The following is a 15,187-nucleotide window of genomic DNA, read 5'->3' as shown; positions in this document are numbered from 1 at the left end:
AACTTCAATTCTTCCAGCCGTGACATCTTCTCCCGTGCTGTTAGCCTTCCCGTGCCTGCAACAACCTGGGACCTCTCACAAAGGCTGCCTTTGCCATGCTCCGTCGGGATTAGGGCAGATCCCAAACAATGCATCATAGGCAGGGGCAGGGCAGGGGAGGTGGGGGGATCTTTTGCTCTGCATAGAGCCTCTCAGTGCCTTTACATTCCTCAGAGACTGAAGGATTCTCATAAATGGAAGATGGCATTAACTGAGACAGAGAGACAAGCTGACGTGTCTGTTTGCCTGCTGATAGGTCTGTGCTGTGCTCTCCCGTTGCTCCCAACCAAAAACTTTGAAGCTGGGCTGGGAAAAAGATGTCAGACTCTCAACCCCTCTGCTCATCACCCTTGGCTGTAAGAGATCCCAGCTGCTTCAAACGCTTTCTCTACTTTGCAAAATCAGAGGGGGTGTGGGAAGGTGTGTTTCTTCTGATCCTTGCCATGTAGACGAGACCTCACGGATCTCTTGTTATACCTGAGCCAGCAGCCTGTGACTGGGATCATGTCTGGAGGAGGAGCTGGTGGCAGGGGAGCGTTTCTGCCACGTAACTGTTCCTGGCGAGCGGATGTGTGTCCAAGCACCAGGAGCTGGACAACAGGAGCCACATCGTCCGCTCACTGCTGGAGGCCTCCCACCGCCCTTGGAGAAAAGCTTCTATTTCTCCCTGCTTCTCACTTTTTTCCTGCACATCCCTCTCCTCACACAGCAGCTTCTCGGGGCAAGGGGCTCCCATGTCAGAGCATCCCTCCATCTGCCACTTCCCTTCAGGCAGTGGGGTGTTCAGCTGGTGCGTGCACAACGGTGTAGATGAACAGCAAAGTTGATGCCGTTTCAGCAGGTTTAGCCTGGTTTGTAACGTACTGACATGGAGGAGGCCTGTCTTTGGGCAACCCCTCCATTTCCACCAGCGCGGGTGAGCAGACGCAGCTCCGGTGCGGGCGCTCCTCTCCACCTCCATCCCTCACACCTGAAGGGAAACGCCAGGCCCTTCCGAGCAGCCTAACCCCGCGCCACGGCAGCGGGGAGCGGACGGGGGTGTGCGGGGCCCTCCCGGCTCGGTGGGACCGGCAGGGCCTCCCGTACCCCGGGGGGGCTGTGGGTGGCGGAGGGCCGGCAGTGACCCAGCCTGGGGCGGGCTTCCAGCGATAGCTCACACCTCTCCCCGGGGATATTTTTCCCTTCTGGAAAGGGAAATAATAATAATAATACAAAAATTTTTCAAAAGGGGGGGGGGGGGGAACCCGAAACACCTCCCTCCCGTCTCCATGGTAACGGGGGCGCCGCAGCGCCTCGCGTTGCCACGGCAACGGTCCAGGCCTTCCGGCGGCGGCCGGAAGCGGGGCGGCGCGCGGCAGCATGGCGGCGGGGCGGGGGCGCCCGCCGGCCGCCGTTGCCCTGACGCTGCTGCTGTCGCTCGGAGCCTCCGCGCCCGGGCTGCTGCCGGGAGCCCCCGCCGCCTCCTCCGCCGCCTCGCTGCGGCCCGCCGCCCTCCGCGCGGGGGAAGGTGAGCGGGGGCCGCCGGGGTGGAGCAGCCGCCGCCTCCTTGGTCCTTCCGCCTCGCCGGCCCCTTGTCCCCGCGTCGGTCCCCCGTTCCAGGCCTTTCCCGAATCCCCCACCGAGCCTTTGCTTCCTTCCTCTCCGGGCCTGCCCTGTGTCCTGCCCTGAGCCCCTCGGTCCCCCATCCTCACCCCCCATTTCTGGGCACTTCCTCAAGTCCCTCACCGAGCCTGCTGCTCCCTCCGTGGCCCGCCTCTCTGGGCCTTCCCCATGACCCGCACTGTGCCCCTTGCTCCCCCCTCTCTAGGCACTTCCCCTGACCTGCACCGAGCCTGCTGGGCATCCATCTCAGCCCCCCTATGTCAGGCTGCTTTCCCCTCAGTCCCCATCTCTGGCCCTTGACACTGTGCAAAGAGGGTGTATGCTGTTATGAGCTTGAGGGGTTTGCTTTCCTCAGTCCCTGTGGTATTCCCAGAACGATTTTTATCACTCTTTTAATTCCCGTGTTCCTGCTCGCCCTCGTGCAGCGATTTCTTTGAGCAGTCCGGTGCTGAGCTGATGGGTGAATTCCCCCATCTCCTCATATGTCTCCAGGGGGACGGTCAGGTTGCACCAGGTTATGCCCTCGACTGCTGTTTTCCTGGCTATAGGACTGAGGTTGATGGGAGGGAGGTAGAGAACTCTGCCTCAGTCCTCACTGGGTGCCCAGGAGAACAGCTAACCACAGAGCCTGGGAACGCTTCTAAGGTCTGATAACCTCCAGGCGTTTTTTGTGAGAAAAATCAGCCTTCTAGAAGTTTAAGAAGTGTTTATCTTTGGAGAGAAATCATAGTTACCATAACAGTCATTTTTATATCTCTCGCCTTCTCTTTTAATGAGACTGAAATTTACTACAGATACTCTTGCTTTTTTCCAGGCAGCTTCCCAGGAAGTAGCAAGAGTCAGTCCATATGTCTGCAATACCCAAGATAGCACTTGTTTTAACTCTATTTGGTTATTTATGCCTGGTTTTAAAGGCCTCGAGTTCCTTCTCTTCTACACCAGGATAGAAATTAAAGCTATTAATTAATCCTGTAGGCTCACTCTCCCTCTGCTCAAGCATGTCATTGTAGTGGTTTAAAACAAATTTATTCCTGCCTCTGCCTTTCTAATATGCTGGTGTGCTCAGTTCACAGGTTAGTTACCTATATCTTTGTCTACGACGACCTGATATCCTTGACCTGCGGTGCCATTATCATCTGGTATTTTGCGGGCAGCTTTGAGAAGAATGTTGGCACTGTGAAGCACTGCTTCCTCACCGTCGCGTTTGCTGTCCTCTCTGCCCTCCTGTACCTCTTACTCGAGACCATTGTCTCGAAGGTGTCAGCGGTGGAAGATGCCAGAGGATTCATGCCAGTAGCTTTTGCTATGTTGGGTGTGTCCACCACCCGCTCGCGGATGAAGAGGACTCTGGTTTTTGGGGTTAGAGTTCCAGTGGTGCTGATGCCGTGGTTTATGCTTTGCATAGCATGGTTTATCCCCCGCTCTTCTTTCTTGAGTAACCTGTGTGGGCTTCTAGCTGGGGAAGCCTGTATCCTTTCCACATGCGAAGCCCTGAACCAGAGTGGGATCGCTGGCTCATGAGGGGGAGGGCGTGCTGTGGTTCTTGTTGCTGAGATGCACAGGCTTGCACTCTTGCTCTGCATTAAATTCTCACTGGCTTTGCCAGTCTCATCACACCCCATTCTGCATTTGTTTTTCACCTCGGGCTTCTGCTTCCCCTGTGGCTTTAGTGCATGCAGAGAACATGGAGCTGAGAAGGGCGATGGTCTGTGAAGATAGCACTGGGTAGAACTGGGAGAATTCTCCAGGGAAAGTGATTTGTGGCCAGACTGGGATTGTGTGTGGCTGTGTCAGAAATGAGTGTGTTTTGTCTGCAGTCCTCCTTAACATGCTGCTGACTTCAGATGGTCTTGGCTACTGTTTCTGCTTGGATTTTCCGGAGTCGGTGGGCACTAAGCTGGACCGGGTGCTCCCTTTCAGTCTGCTAAAGAGGATACCAGGGCTGAAATATATCCCAGGGTCCTTAGCGGAGAGAAGAGCCTTTGAAAGCAGCAAGTAAGTACAAGAGTTCCTGTGAAAATCTTACAATATAGGGGAATTTTGAGGTGTAAGTGGAGGCATTAAATTGCCTTTAAAAGCTGTATTGTGCTTGTTGTGTTCATAACCTGGGTGTTGGGAACATACTGACCCGTTAATGTTACACTGGTGACATTACTGTGACTAATACATTATCACACATTAACTCAACCAGGTCTTTCACTGAAAGCTAAATTGAGGTGAAAGACCTCTCATTTGCTGTAAGGGCAGTGTGTACACATGCAAAGGTATTGCAGCTCGGCTGCCGTGAAAGTTAAGTTGTGCAGTTTTGCCCTAACATTAGGACTTATGGCATTTGTTTCTGGCTGTATGGCTCCCTGGGGCGTGATCTTTATCTTTCTTTGCCCCACCTCGCCTCCCAGGAATGCTGTGAAGTGAGTTGTGTCCAAATTTATGTAGGAGCAGAGCATTATAAATTAAAGATGTCACTTACGAAGTTCAATGTAGACCTTTCAGTGCATGTTTTCAGTGTCAAGACAAGATTGCTTTACTGAAAAGAAACCTTGGGGCCTGTCGCTGACATTCAGGAATGGTTCTAAGTTTGTGTATGTCACAAGCTGTGAGAACTCGCTTGTATTCTAAAAAACTTGGAAACGTAGGTCAAATTTTTCCCTATTTCGTCATTTCAGTTTCACAGAGGAAGGATAGCTTTATCTTAAGGGTTAAATTCTATGTATTGTTTAAGCCATCAGCTCACTGTAAGGTGTTCTTTGAAGTGGAAGCATTCCCAAGTGTTTGCATCTGCCGTTGCCCATGGGGAAACCATAAAACAAACCCTTGCCTGCAGCAGGAGCGTACCCCAGATCCATTAGGGCACTCAAACGTGTGAGTGCTTGCAGGAGAGGCCAGGCAGATTCAGCAGCATTTGTATTTTTACTCTCTCCCTTCTGTGCAAGTGCTGCTTTTGGGAGGAGGGACTGTCTCACTGCATGCTGAGCCTGTGTCTGCATCAGCCTAATGCTTCTGCTAATAACTGTTGTGGACAGCATCTCTGCTCTGTGTCTAAACCTGCTTTCTTTAGGTGAGATGACATAAGTAGACTGTTCTGGCTCAAAGGTATTTACATAAACATTGACTATCAAGCAGGACGTGGGAAGGTGTTTCTAGGATGTTTCCATTTCTGCAGCTAAATTTGCATGTCTTTGTGTCTTGGACACACGTTCTATATGTGCTTCTGAGGCTTAATTTTTATTATTTTGATTCTTATTCCCAAGTAAGAGCTCTTGATGGTTTGGGTTTTGGGTTTTTTTGGGTTGGTTGGGGTTTTTTTTAAATATTCATAAGACTTCAGGCATCAACTTGCCACCAGACAGGAGACATTTCTAGGAGGTCCAGATTTTGACATCATGTTTGTGTCCACAAACAAAAAAAAACCCAAAACAAAACAAAAACCCAAACAAACCCCAAAACCACACCCCAAATAAAAAAAAAAAAATCCAAGCCCAAAAAGCCCAGCATGAGCCAGTTTCTTATTCTTGCTGGGAATCTGGCAGTCATGGTCTTCATGAATATTGTCTTGATTCTCAGCACTCATCTTAGTGTTGTGCGTGGGCTGAGCCATACTCCTGAAGTCCCAGAGGCTTTGGCTTCTAGGCAGATTGCCTCTCTCTTGATACGTTTTGGCGGGATGAGTCATGCCTTCTGTTGGCAAAGGCTGTTTCTAGACCTTGCTTCTGAATGATTAATTTTATTTGTAACTCTCTCCTCCTTCCCTTTTTGCTCTATACTCTGGGCTCTTACTCACACCGAAGGCCTTTATGGCTTCTTGATAAGTAACACTTGGCAGCTGTGACTTCTGATTAATAACTTAGCAGATGTGTCTGTCATTCAGTGGAAGGCAGGGAGGATGCATATGGAAATCTTAAAAGCACATTGCAGTTTGGCTTGCGTATTTTTTGCACAAAGAGACTCAGGTCAAGAGTCGTGCTCGTTCAGTGGGTGTGGAATTGGTGTGGGGTGGGAGTGGGAACATCTGTCCTGGGAGGCCAGTAAACCTATTTTTACTTAAGTGCTGCTTATAATAAGAGCTTTTCTTGTTGTAGTGAATCTCTCTGGTGGATTGCAGTGACCTTTCTGAGCACTGGACAGGAGGAAATCTACCCCCAGGGCACTTCCAGCACTAATTAGGCAATGCCAGTTCTCAACACAGTGTAACCTTCTGTTTTTTTCCTGCCCAGGATTAACCCTGCGCCAGGCGCCTACCCCACCCAAAGCTACTACTGCTCTTCGCCTCCAGCTACTCCTGCTTTCCAGATGCAGCAACCTAATGCTCTGAGCCAGGGGTTTCAACAGAGCTGCGCTCCAGGATATGGCCATGCACCGGGACATGAGGGATCTCAGCATGGCCATGCTGCAGGACACAGCCTCGCTTCTTCCCCCTACCAAGTCAGAGGTGCCTTCAGAGAGTGTTACATGCAGGCCCATGCTGGAGCCTCGCCTGGACAGTGCTGCCAGCTGGGCGAGTTCTCCCCCCCACAGCACGTGTGTCTGACTGATCCACAGACACCTGCAGGCGTGGGCCCGCTGGCTGGGGTTCAGCAAGCATCAGGGTATCCAGCAGCCATGGTGGCTCCTGTTTCAGCTGAATTTTCGAGAGTGCAGGTGTACTGATCCTCCAGAAAGCAGCAGGACTCTCATACTGTGGCAGGACCATCGTGTGATGCTCACACAGCAGTGCATTGCTGGCATCTTTGCTGTATCTGGGTGACTAGTGGAATGGGTTGGTAGCTCCAATGTAGGCCATTCCCCTGCCCCCTGGCACAGGCTACTTTAATTATAGTTACTTTATAATTTTTTTTTTTTACTTTTTGATAATGTAAAAAATGGGGATGGGGACTGTATCACCTCTGTGCGCTTTTCATCCTTTTGGAATCTTTTTTCATTGCTGTATTTAGCAGCTGCCTTTTTCCACACTGCCACTAGAGTTACAGTGCATCAGCTCCCCGACTCAAGCTAGGAACTGAATTGTCAAAACCCTGGACTAATCTGGGGTTTAACTAGGCTGCAGCAATAAGGACATGTCCTATCTACACTGAGGCTCTTAGCCTCCTATCTTGTTTACAGGTGTGGTGTAGCTCAGACCCAAAAGAGATTGAAATCATGGAAACCTTAGTTTATAACTTAGTATTTCAGTGGAGGAGGACAGATGTCTGTTCTGCTAATGACTTCTCCACTAAGAGTGTGCCTTGAAGGGGGCTTGTTAAACCAGGGCTGAGGCAAGAGGACAGAGTACAGAACACCCTTTTCTGCCTGCCAAAACACAGCTCTAAAATGCTGAAGGTCCTCCTTAGCCGCAGTCTGTGCGTGCATCAACATGTTGCCTTCATTTTCTGATAGCACTGCACTAGCTCAGCCTGTGTTGCCAGCACTTGTGAATAAGGCAACCTCAGATGCATGCAAAGTAGTGGAAGACTCTTCAGTAGAGGATTTTGGCCATTTGTTGAGCAAATGTATATAAATCCAAGGAGCTGGGAGGGACCTTAACAGTAGGTTAGAAGAATTAACTGGAATGTAGCAATGCCACTGGGGGTGTTCACACTGCTCAGCTTTAGATGTCTCACCCACCAATATTAGCACAATCTCTCTCTCTGTTTTCTTCAGAGCTGGTGGAAAGGTGTGTGGGAGAGGGGAGTTTTCAGCAAGGGATTCAGAGCAGGATGCAGCATTTGGTGCCTGTGGCAGTAACAAAGGAGTTTGGTCGAGTTGGTAGGACTTGAGCTTTATTTCCAGCTGTGTAGCTGCTTTACTGTGCCATGCCCAGGAGGAATCTTCTGTCTCTGTGTCTGTAAATCAGCCAGGATCTCAACTATTGCTCTTGACTCTTTGCTTAGAGGTATTTTTGTGCTCAAAAAAAAAAAAAAAAGCTACCTGAAGCACAAAGTGCCATTACTGCTCTTGGAGATGTTCTTGCAGTGACTAACTTGTCCCCCAGAAACTGCAGTAGTCTTGGGGCTCTTCCATGCTATCAGTGAGCCAGGGTCATAGGCAGCATTGGCAGCTGCATGCTCCAAAGCATCTATGTGTCTCTTTCTGTTTTCCCCTTTTCGGTGTCTGAAGAAGCCCCGTGTTGCCGTACAGCTGCTTATTTCTCCAGCAGCCCTGCTGGGATGACTGCCACAGTTACGTGTGGCCTCGCAGGGGCTTGCTTTGGGGGAAGACTGAAGTGAATGCTGAGGATTTAGACCTCAGATGCATGTTAGTAAGAAGCTCTGCTCACAAAGGCAGGCACCCCTGGGCAGGGGCTTTCTGCAGGAGGATGCAGCAATTTGGGAACCAGCCTGGAGTTGGCAGCCAGCTCTGTCTCATCCCTGGTTGTTTCACTCCTCCATGGGATCACAAATGGACTTGACTTTATGTTCTTGTTTTTCCTGCTGACAGCAATTGCATTGTTACATGTTTAGTGTGGAGCAAAAACAGGATAAGGTGCTTGTTTGGAACTTAAAAGCATGTTTTTAATACCAGGAAAGAAATGCTAGACATAACATTGAAATGTTGATACTCCACTCTCATTAGTGCCTTGATTTTCCTCCTTGTGAGATCCTCCTCTGTAAACCTAGGAATTTTATCACTGTTTTTTTTCCAGAAACGTGCAGAAGCACGATGAGGACTGGTAGCAATTGCAAATGTTGTATACCTCCAAACTGTAAGCTTGAAACACAATCTGAAAGACAAACTGCTATGTCTCCTGGTTTGCTTTCAAGTGGGGAGCTGGAGCATGCCCCTTGGGGTGGTGGGCTGGGTGCGATGGGGACTGCAGGTCAGGCTGCGGGCATCTGAGGGTGCTAGCTGCGTGCCAGGCTGGTGACAAAGGACGTGCACTGGGGAAGACCAGTACTGCATATTGGAAAACGCTCGTGGGGCTGGAAACCGGATATTTTTCCTTTCCAACTCTTATCGGCTGATCTGGTAAGAGATTCACTTTCCCTGCAGAGCCGTCAAAGGGATGGCGTGTTTCCAGTGAGTAGCTTCACGGCTTTACAGTGGTAAAGGAAGCCCTGGCCTGTAAGAGTCACCGTTGCGTCACTGCTGGCAGTGAGAACAGCCCCAAGCCTGGCTGGTGTGGGGAACAGACAACAAACCCCCTTCCAGGAGGTAAGGTGGGCCCCTTGGCCCTGGCAGCCGGGGGACGTGCTCATGCACGAGGGAGCAGGTACCAGCCGTTAACCTTTCCATGCTGGGACAAGGCAACTGCCACAGCCTTCCAGGTGAGCCCTGGGGATGGGAAATGGTGGGATGGGCACAAAACCACAGTTTGGGGTTTTTTCCTCCTGCTCCCAGCTCTGTCATGAGCTTCTTGGTGACCCTGGCACATCACTTGGTCTCTGTGATCAGCTTCCACCATATCCATGGGGCTGCTCCCAGTCCAGCTGCACAACTGCCCTGGTGCCTACCTGTCACTTGAAATGTGTCATTCCTGTGTTCAGTGGCCTTCAGACAGACGTCTGTAGAGATAAAGATGATTTCTAGCAAGGTCTGTTCCCTGCCTTTCCTGAGGGCAGCCGTTTCACAGTGAAATACTGTCATATAAATCAGCTGAGGACCTTCTGCTGCTCTAGCAGTGGAGTCCAACCAAGTCCTAGTTCCCCAGGGCTGGTGGCAAACCCATAACTCCTTGCCTGGGGAAGGGAAGTCGCTGGGAAGGAGGGAAGGGGTTGGGATGAGACATTTGCAAATGTTTCTAAGGCTGAAAAGAGAAATTAAATTTGTAAGAGAGGGACATAAAAATGATCAGCTCGTCGGGCTTTGGCATTTGCCTAACTAAGCTCACAGCAATGTTACTGATTGCATGTTGCAATAGCAGGTCATTTCCTTGGAGGGGAGACAGAGAATTAAAGTTTCTAAAGCGGGGGCGGGCAGAAAAAGGAAAAAAAAAAAAAAAAAATCAATAAACCCCCAGTTCAGCCTAGGATGGCTGCCCCTGAGGAACATGCTGTTCCTGAAGGTTTGTTATTTTGTGCTTCTGGTGCGTTCCCAGTAAAGCCGCCACTTCTTTGAAGGTCAGGATTGCTTCTGCCCTGGAGGCAGAGTGCACAGTGAGTCCAGAAAGCCCCTTGGGTTGTCCCTTTTTTCCTGGGTGGGTCACTGCAGAATGATGAGATTCTGGGGACAAGCACTGGGAGCTGAGTTAGCCGTTCCCCTGCGCTCAGGGCAGTGGTCCTGCTCTGACAGCCCAGTCCTGCTGTGGGATGGATGCTCCAGGAGAGCCCAGCTCCTTCCCCTCCGCTCTTCCTTACTCAGCGTGGTGTGAGATAAAAGGAGTCGAGGGTACGTGGGGAAGCAGAACCAACTTTAAGCTACATCACCACCCTGCCTGGGAGCAAGGGGGGTCCTGCAGCGTGGGGATGCCCAGCAAGAGACACTGATGTCAGAAGAAAAATGGGTCTGTATTCACTTTTCTGTCGCTCATTCATTTGTGGCAAAGCACACGTGGGCAGACGCTTATCCTGCATCGAGGGCCAGGTTAGCTCTGTGCCAGGGCCAAACGCTGCCAAACACCACCTCCGCGGCTGTCCCACCGGGTCCCGGCTTGTTTGCCGGCACTGTGGAGGCTCTGCGGCCAAAAGTTCAGTCCCAGCCTGTGCTGGGGATGGAGGAGAGCCGGAGAGGTGTGAGTTCTCACACGCCCCGCGGCGGGTGGGAGAAATACGTGTGGAGGCAAAACACTGACCGAACAGGTCCCTGTGGGCGGGCTGGGCTGGGCTTCCCCGTGCCCCTGCGGCGTTTGGTCTGGGTGTGATGAGAGCCCGGCCCCTTCCCCGCAGGGAACAAAACCGGACGGGCTGTGCCATAATGCCGGTCCCCTCTCTGGGCATCCGATGGGCCCGATGACCCCAAACCATGAACCAACTCTGTCCTGCCATCCCCTCGGGGCCAGTGCAGGCACGTTGCTGATGCTGCCATCTTTAACCTGCGGCTGTTCACCCCGTGGGGGACAGTCACGGACCGGGGTCACCCTGGGGAGCTTCTGTGGGACCGATCCCAGAGCCGATGCGGGTGGCAGTGGGTGCCCAGGCAGCCTCACACCCCTGAGCCCTCTGCTTGGGTGCCGTCATGAAAGAAGGTGTCCATGCAGCCCTGGGCATCGCTGCCCCAGAGCCAGTGCTTTTTGGGGTTGGTGCCCCCTCCTCGCACTCCTCCTGGCCCCCGGGGTGCCTGCCGGTCCCTGCTTGGCCAGCACAGACTTTGCACCTTCCCCGAGGGTTTTATTGACTCTGAAGCAAGTGTCAACACGGCGATAGCGGCAGGACCATGACCTCAGACGTGCCTGCACCTGGCCGGCCGAGGGAGGGGAAGCGGCCCTGGGGTGACCCCACACACAATGCCGGGGGGCCGGGACCTGGCCGTGGGGCTGCTCGTTGGGGGTCAGGGCAAGCTGTGTTCCTGGCTTCGGCCGGGCTGGGCTTGGCAGAGTCGTGACTCAGCTTCACAAAAAAAGGAGAGAGGAGAGCACCGGTCCCTCCATGGGAGTCAGGGTCTGGGGGTCGGGGTTGTGAAACCTCTCCTGCCAGGGACATTTCCAGAGCTGCTTGTGCAACTCCCCGGCAGCGGCATTGCAGGCATTATGAGAAAGGCCTCCCCAAGACATCTGAATCATCTGGTTTGCGGTTAAATCGGGAGCATTCGCTCCCTCTGGCTGTGAGCTGCCCAGGCGGAGCAGCCCCTCGTTTCCCAGGGAGGGGTGGCGGTGACCCACCACCGGGTGCCAGCCTCCATCCCGGGGTCACCCGGCCCCCCCCACAGGCCCCACTCAGGGCAGCGGCCTCGGGGGGGGGGGGGTGGGGGGGGGTCCCACGCCACCGCCACGTGCCCCCCGGGCACCGCGCACAGCCACGGCCGGGGGTCCTGGCTCAGACAGGGCCTGTCCCCAAAGCTGCTTCGCACCCTGACCCCAGCCCCGACCCCAAACCTGACCCCACCTTGACCCCAGTGCTGGCCCCAACCCTCACCCGTCCCCAAATACAATGTCGGCCCCAACCCCTGACTCCCACCTTGACCCCTGACCCCCTGTTTACACCCCACCGTGACCTCTGACCCCTAGCCCTCTGCACCTTGACCCCCCCGACCCTCGACCACACTGCACCCTAATCCTAACCCCTCCCCTGCGCCCCCACCCTACCCTGACCTCTGACCCCGGCACCCCGACCGCTCCCTGAGCTCGCTCCCTGACCCCCTCCTTGACCTTTGACCCCAGCACCCCACCCTGCCCCTAATCCCGACCCCGCACCCTCCCCCAGAGCTCCCTGTCCCTTTAAGGCTCCCTCCGCCGGGCGCGGTGGGGCCGTACCAACAGCGCCTTCGCAGAGGGGGAACATCTCCACGGGCAGGCGCACTCGCAGCCCATTGGCGGGTGGCGGAGGCGGAGCGTGTCCCCCCCCCTCGCGCCTCTGCCCGAGTGGTGCGATCCACCCTACGTGCCGGCCGCGCCGGGGCTGCGGGGCGCCGCCGCCAGGGTCGGACGGGCCGGGCCGGGCCGGTGGGTGCCGCGGGTGACCGGGACGTGTGGGGCCGGGGATCGCGGGCGCCCGTGGTGGGGTTGGAGGCTCCCCGGGGGGAACCGGGGCCCTGGGTCTGTCCCTTGTGGCTGAAGAGGGCCGGGCTCGGACACCTGGGTCCTCTGTGATGGAGAGGGGAGGGCCGGCATCCCCTGGTAGGGGAGGCTGGGATGAGTGGGCCCCATGTTCTATGGGGGGGACTGGTGTGACTGGCTCCCTGTTATTGGGAGGACTGGGATGACTGGGGTCCCCTGTATGAGGGGGGCTGGTGTGAGCGGTCCCCCTGTCATTTGGCGGGAAGTTGATGTGACTGAACCCACTGTTATCTGGGGGGGGACTGGGATGCCTAGAGGCCCCTTTTATTTAGGGGGTCTGGTGTGACTGAGCCCCTATTACTGGGAGGACTGGGATGACTGGGGGGGGGGTAACCCTATCATGCCTGGCTCCCCAGGAGCAGGGGGCTAGCCAGCACCCAGGTGGCAGGGTCCCCTGTGTTGGGGCTGAGGAGGGGGTGTGAGGCAGGGTGTGCAGCCTGGGAGGGGGGTGCTCCAGGGTGATGCCTGCTTTGCTTCCACAGTGCTGAAGGGTTGCTTATACTTACCCCATCCTAGGCTGTTTGTTGCTCGTTGAAAGCTTTTAAAGAACTCATTTTTCTGGCGCTTCTCTGCAGAACGTTATTCCTGGCATCTGACACCTTTGCTGAACGCTGGTGTGGTTTGCTGTTGTTCTGCCTATTTCTCTTTATAAACTTCTAGGGTGTTGGAAGACTGTTTGCCCCTGTCTTTTCCTGATGGAATTGCTTTGGAGAGTGAAATTATTCCCTTGGGGAATGTGCTTGTCAAAGGAAATAATGGAAGACCCCCTCTTTGGGAATATTAAAGCTGGAGGGGGCAAAGAAACCTGGATCGCAGTGTTGGGAGTTAGTCATCAGCGTGGAATTGATTCTTGGGAAGTTGTCTTACTTGCAGGAGTAACCACAGCTGGTGCAGCTTGGAGTGTGCGGTCTGCCAGTGTTTAGACCACAGGTTAGCTTGGCTTAGTTTTCAGAGTGTGAAAAGAAATAGTAATGCTTAGTGGAATGGATATAGAGAAGAGGGATCACTGAGGTTTTCTGCCTGATATGAGTGAGTCTGGAAAACTGAAATGGGTTTGTACTTTTGCAGCTCTTTTTAAAAAGCAGAAACATATATCCAGTTGAGAAGCTGGAAAAGCACAAGGAAGGATCATGTCTCTGTTTCTAGATGCTGAAGGTGAAACAGTGCTAGCGTTGGTGGGGGCATCCCTTCTTCCATAGTGCTTTATGCTTTGTGTGGACTGTAGCGAGGAGCTGCGTGATTTAATATTTTTTGTTAGCCAGCAGAGCTGCGCTTAGTGGGGTGCACTGATGCACTCATCCCTTTTGCTAGGTAGAAGGGAATGTGCTTTCTTCCAGTATTTCTGTAGTTCTCTGAGAAATCCTGATGAGCTGTTGGGCACATGCGAAGCCAACTTGCAGATTACTCTGCTGCAGATGAGGAAATTGGTATTTTGTTGAGGAAGGGCTGGTGAGCCAGACCCCTCCTGGAGAACCTGACATTGTCCCAGTACAGCTCTCAGTTTTCCTTCAGATGCATCTTGTGCTGGTTGATTGCACTGAAACAAGACGTGCACGGCACAGAGTGTCTGGATTTGGAGAGTCCTCTGTGTTGCACGTGGACGTGATGGTGCACGAGAACTATATTTGCTAAACACTTTCTATAAAGCAGTGAAGAAGCAGGGAGGATACCGGTGCTACAGGAAAAAAAAAATGACGCAAGTGAGCACTTTCTTTTAATCTTCTAGAGTAAAGGCCTTGCAGAGTAAGGTGAAGAGTGGGCAGGAAGGAGGAGGTAGTGTCATACAGCTGGCTTAACCCTCTGTTAATTTGTCCTGCTCTAACTGACAGAGTAAAACCTCTTGCTTTGTCATCACTTTGCAGTTGCCTCCTGTTCAGTCAATAATCTCGAGATGGTGCCTTCTGGGTAGCCAGGGTTAAGCAAGTAAGTGCCTTCTGCAACTTTTATTTTGTTTCTTCCAAAGCAGCTGGAGGAGCTCGACGGGGCCATACGACCAAAACTCCTTGTCTTGTTTTGACGGAGGCTTTCCCTGCTGCTTGCCACCGTTCGTGCTGGAGCTCACAGTTCCCCATCAGCGCTTGCTTGCAGAACCGTAGGTGCAAGGTAACCTCTTTCTTTTGAGCATCGCAGGTTGTGGAGCATCTGTGGGTGCAGTTGGGTTTGGGGAGGGCGGCTGGCAGTGAGAGCTGACAGGTCAGGAGCTGGGAGCGATGGTTTCTTTACCTAGTTCACCCGCTGCAAAAGTGGCATGTGGAACTGTGTCCAGACTGAAATCCCATTTGATCTTTACTCTCTCCTTTGGCTGCTGTGACGCAGCCAAGATAATGTGTTTGCTCGATCCTGAAGGACTAGGGAAAAGGCTTCCCTGCTCAGGTCTGTGCTCCTGCCATGTCCTCCCCATCCCTTTCCCCTGATATAAAAGGAAGCCACCTGGCAGTTACCTCTGCTGACACTGAACTTTGTTCGTTTCCTGACGTGGGCTCTCCTACTTCTAAAAAATTTGTAGAACTTGCATAAGTTGCTTTCCTAATGTGATCATTTGATCCGAGCGGTGAGATTACTTTATACACGCTATTGTTGAGAGTGAGTCATGAGCCCTGCAGTGACAGGTGCACCTCTGCCAAGATTGGTTTTTTATAAAGTTTGAAATTTCATATGTCGGAACAAATAATTACAGGCTGCTTGTAATCTCTTGCTGCTTCTCCCCAAGTGAACATTCAAGTCAATTGTGTGCTGTTGATTGCTCGTGGAGTCTGGAAAGAGCGAAAGAGGAGCGCTTGTATCTCCAGTGGCTTCTCTAGAGCCACAGGTCCAAAGAGTGGCTAAGTTTGACTTCTAGTGGCAGATTATGGTAGTATTTTTGCTTAATTACCAGCCACTTCTAGGCCTCCAGTTATTCCTTTGCAAGGAATAGAGTTACTG

The 15,187-nt window shown here is 52.9% G+C and overlaps 2 protein-coding genes across 4 annotated transcripts in view; both read left to right on the top strand.

The window, feature by feature from the left end:
• Positions 1 to 773: 773 nt before the first annotated feature.
• RHBDD2 (rhomboid domain containing 2) lies at positions 774 to 8,350 on the top strand. Its single transcript, XM_030029456.1, has 5 exons — positions 774 to 829; positions 1,329 to 1,546; positions 2,708 to 3,109; positions 3,486 to 3,636; positions 5,856 to 8,350. The coding sequence occupies exons 1-5, from the start codon at positions 774 to 776 to the stop codon at positions 6,286 to 6,288; spliced, it is 1,260 nt and encodes a 419-aa protein (XP_029885316.1). The 3' UTR covers positions 6,289 to 8,350.
• Positions 8,351 to 12,129: 3,779 nt separating this feature from the next.
• LOC115347058 (NADPH--cytochrome P450 reductase) overlaps positions 12,130 to 15,187 on the top strand; it is a 31,381-nt gene continuing 28,323 nt past the window's right edge. The window contains exons 1-2 of one of the 3 annotated variants that reach the window (XM_030027965.2): positions 12,130 to 12,155; positions 14,232 to 14,368. The gene's annotated coding sequence lies outside the window, so the exon portion shown is untranslated. Of the gene's footprint in view, positions 12,156 to 12,712; positions 14,369 to 15,187 lie in introns of those variants that run through there. The other 2 variants (XM_030027967.2, XM_030027968.2) reach the window with 2 other exon arrangements.

The sequence above is a fragment of the Aquila chrysaetos genome, chromosome 10 (assembly GCF_900496995.4).
Source record: "Aquila chrysaetos chrysaetos chromosome 10, bAquChr1.4, whole genome shotgun sequence".
NCBI lineage: Eukaryota > Metazoa > Chordata > Aves > Accipitriformes > Accipitridae > Aquila > Aquila chrysaetos.
The sequence above is the reverse complement of the archived record's forward strand: the minus strand, read 5'-3'. Positions and strand labels throughout refer to the sequence as shown.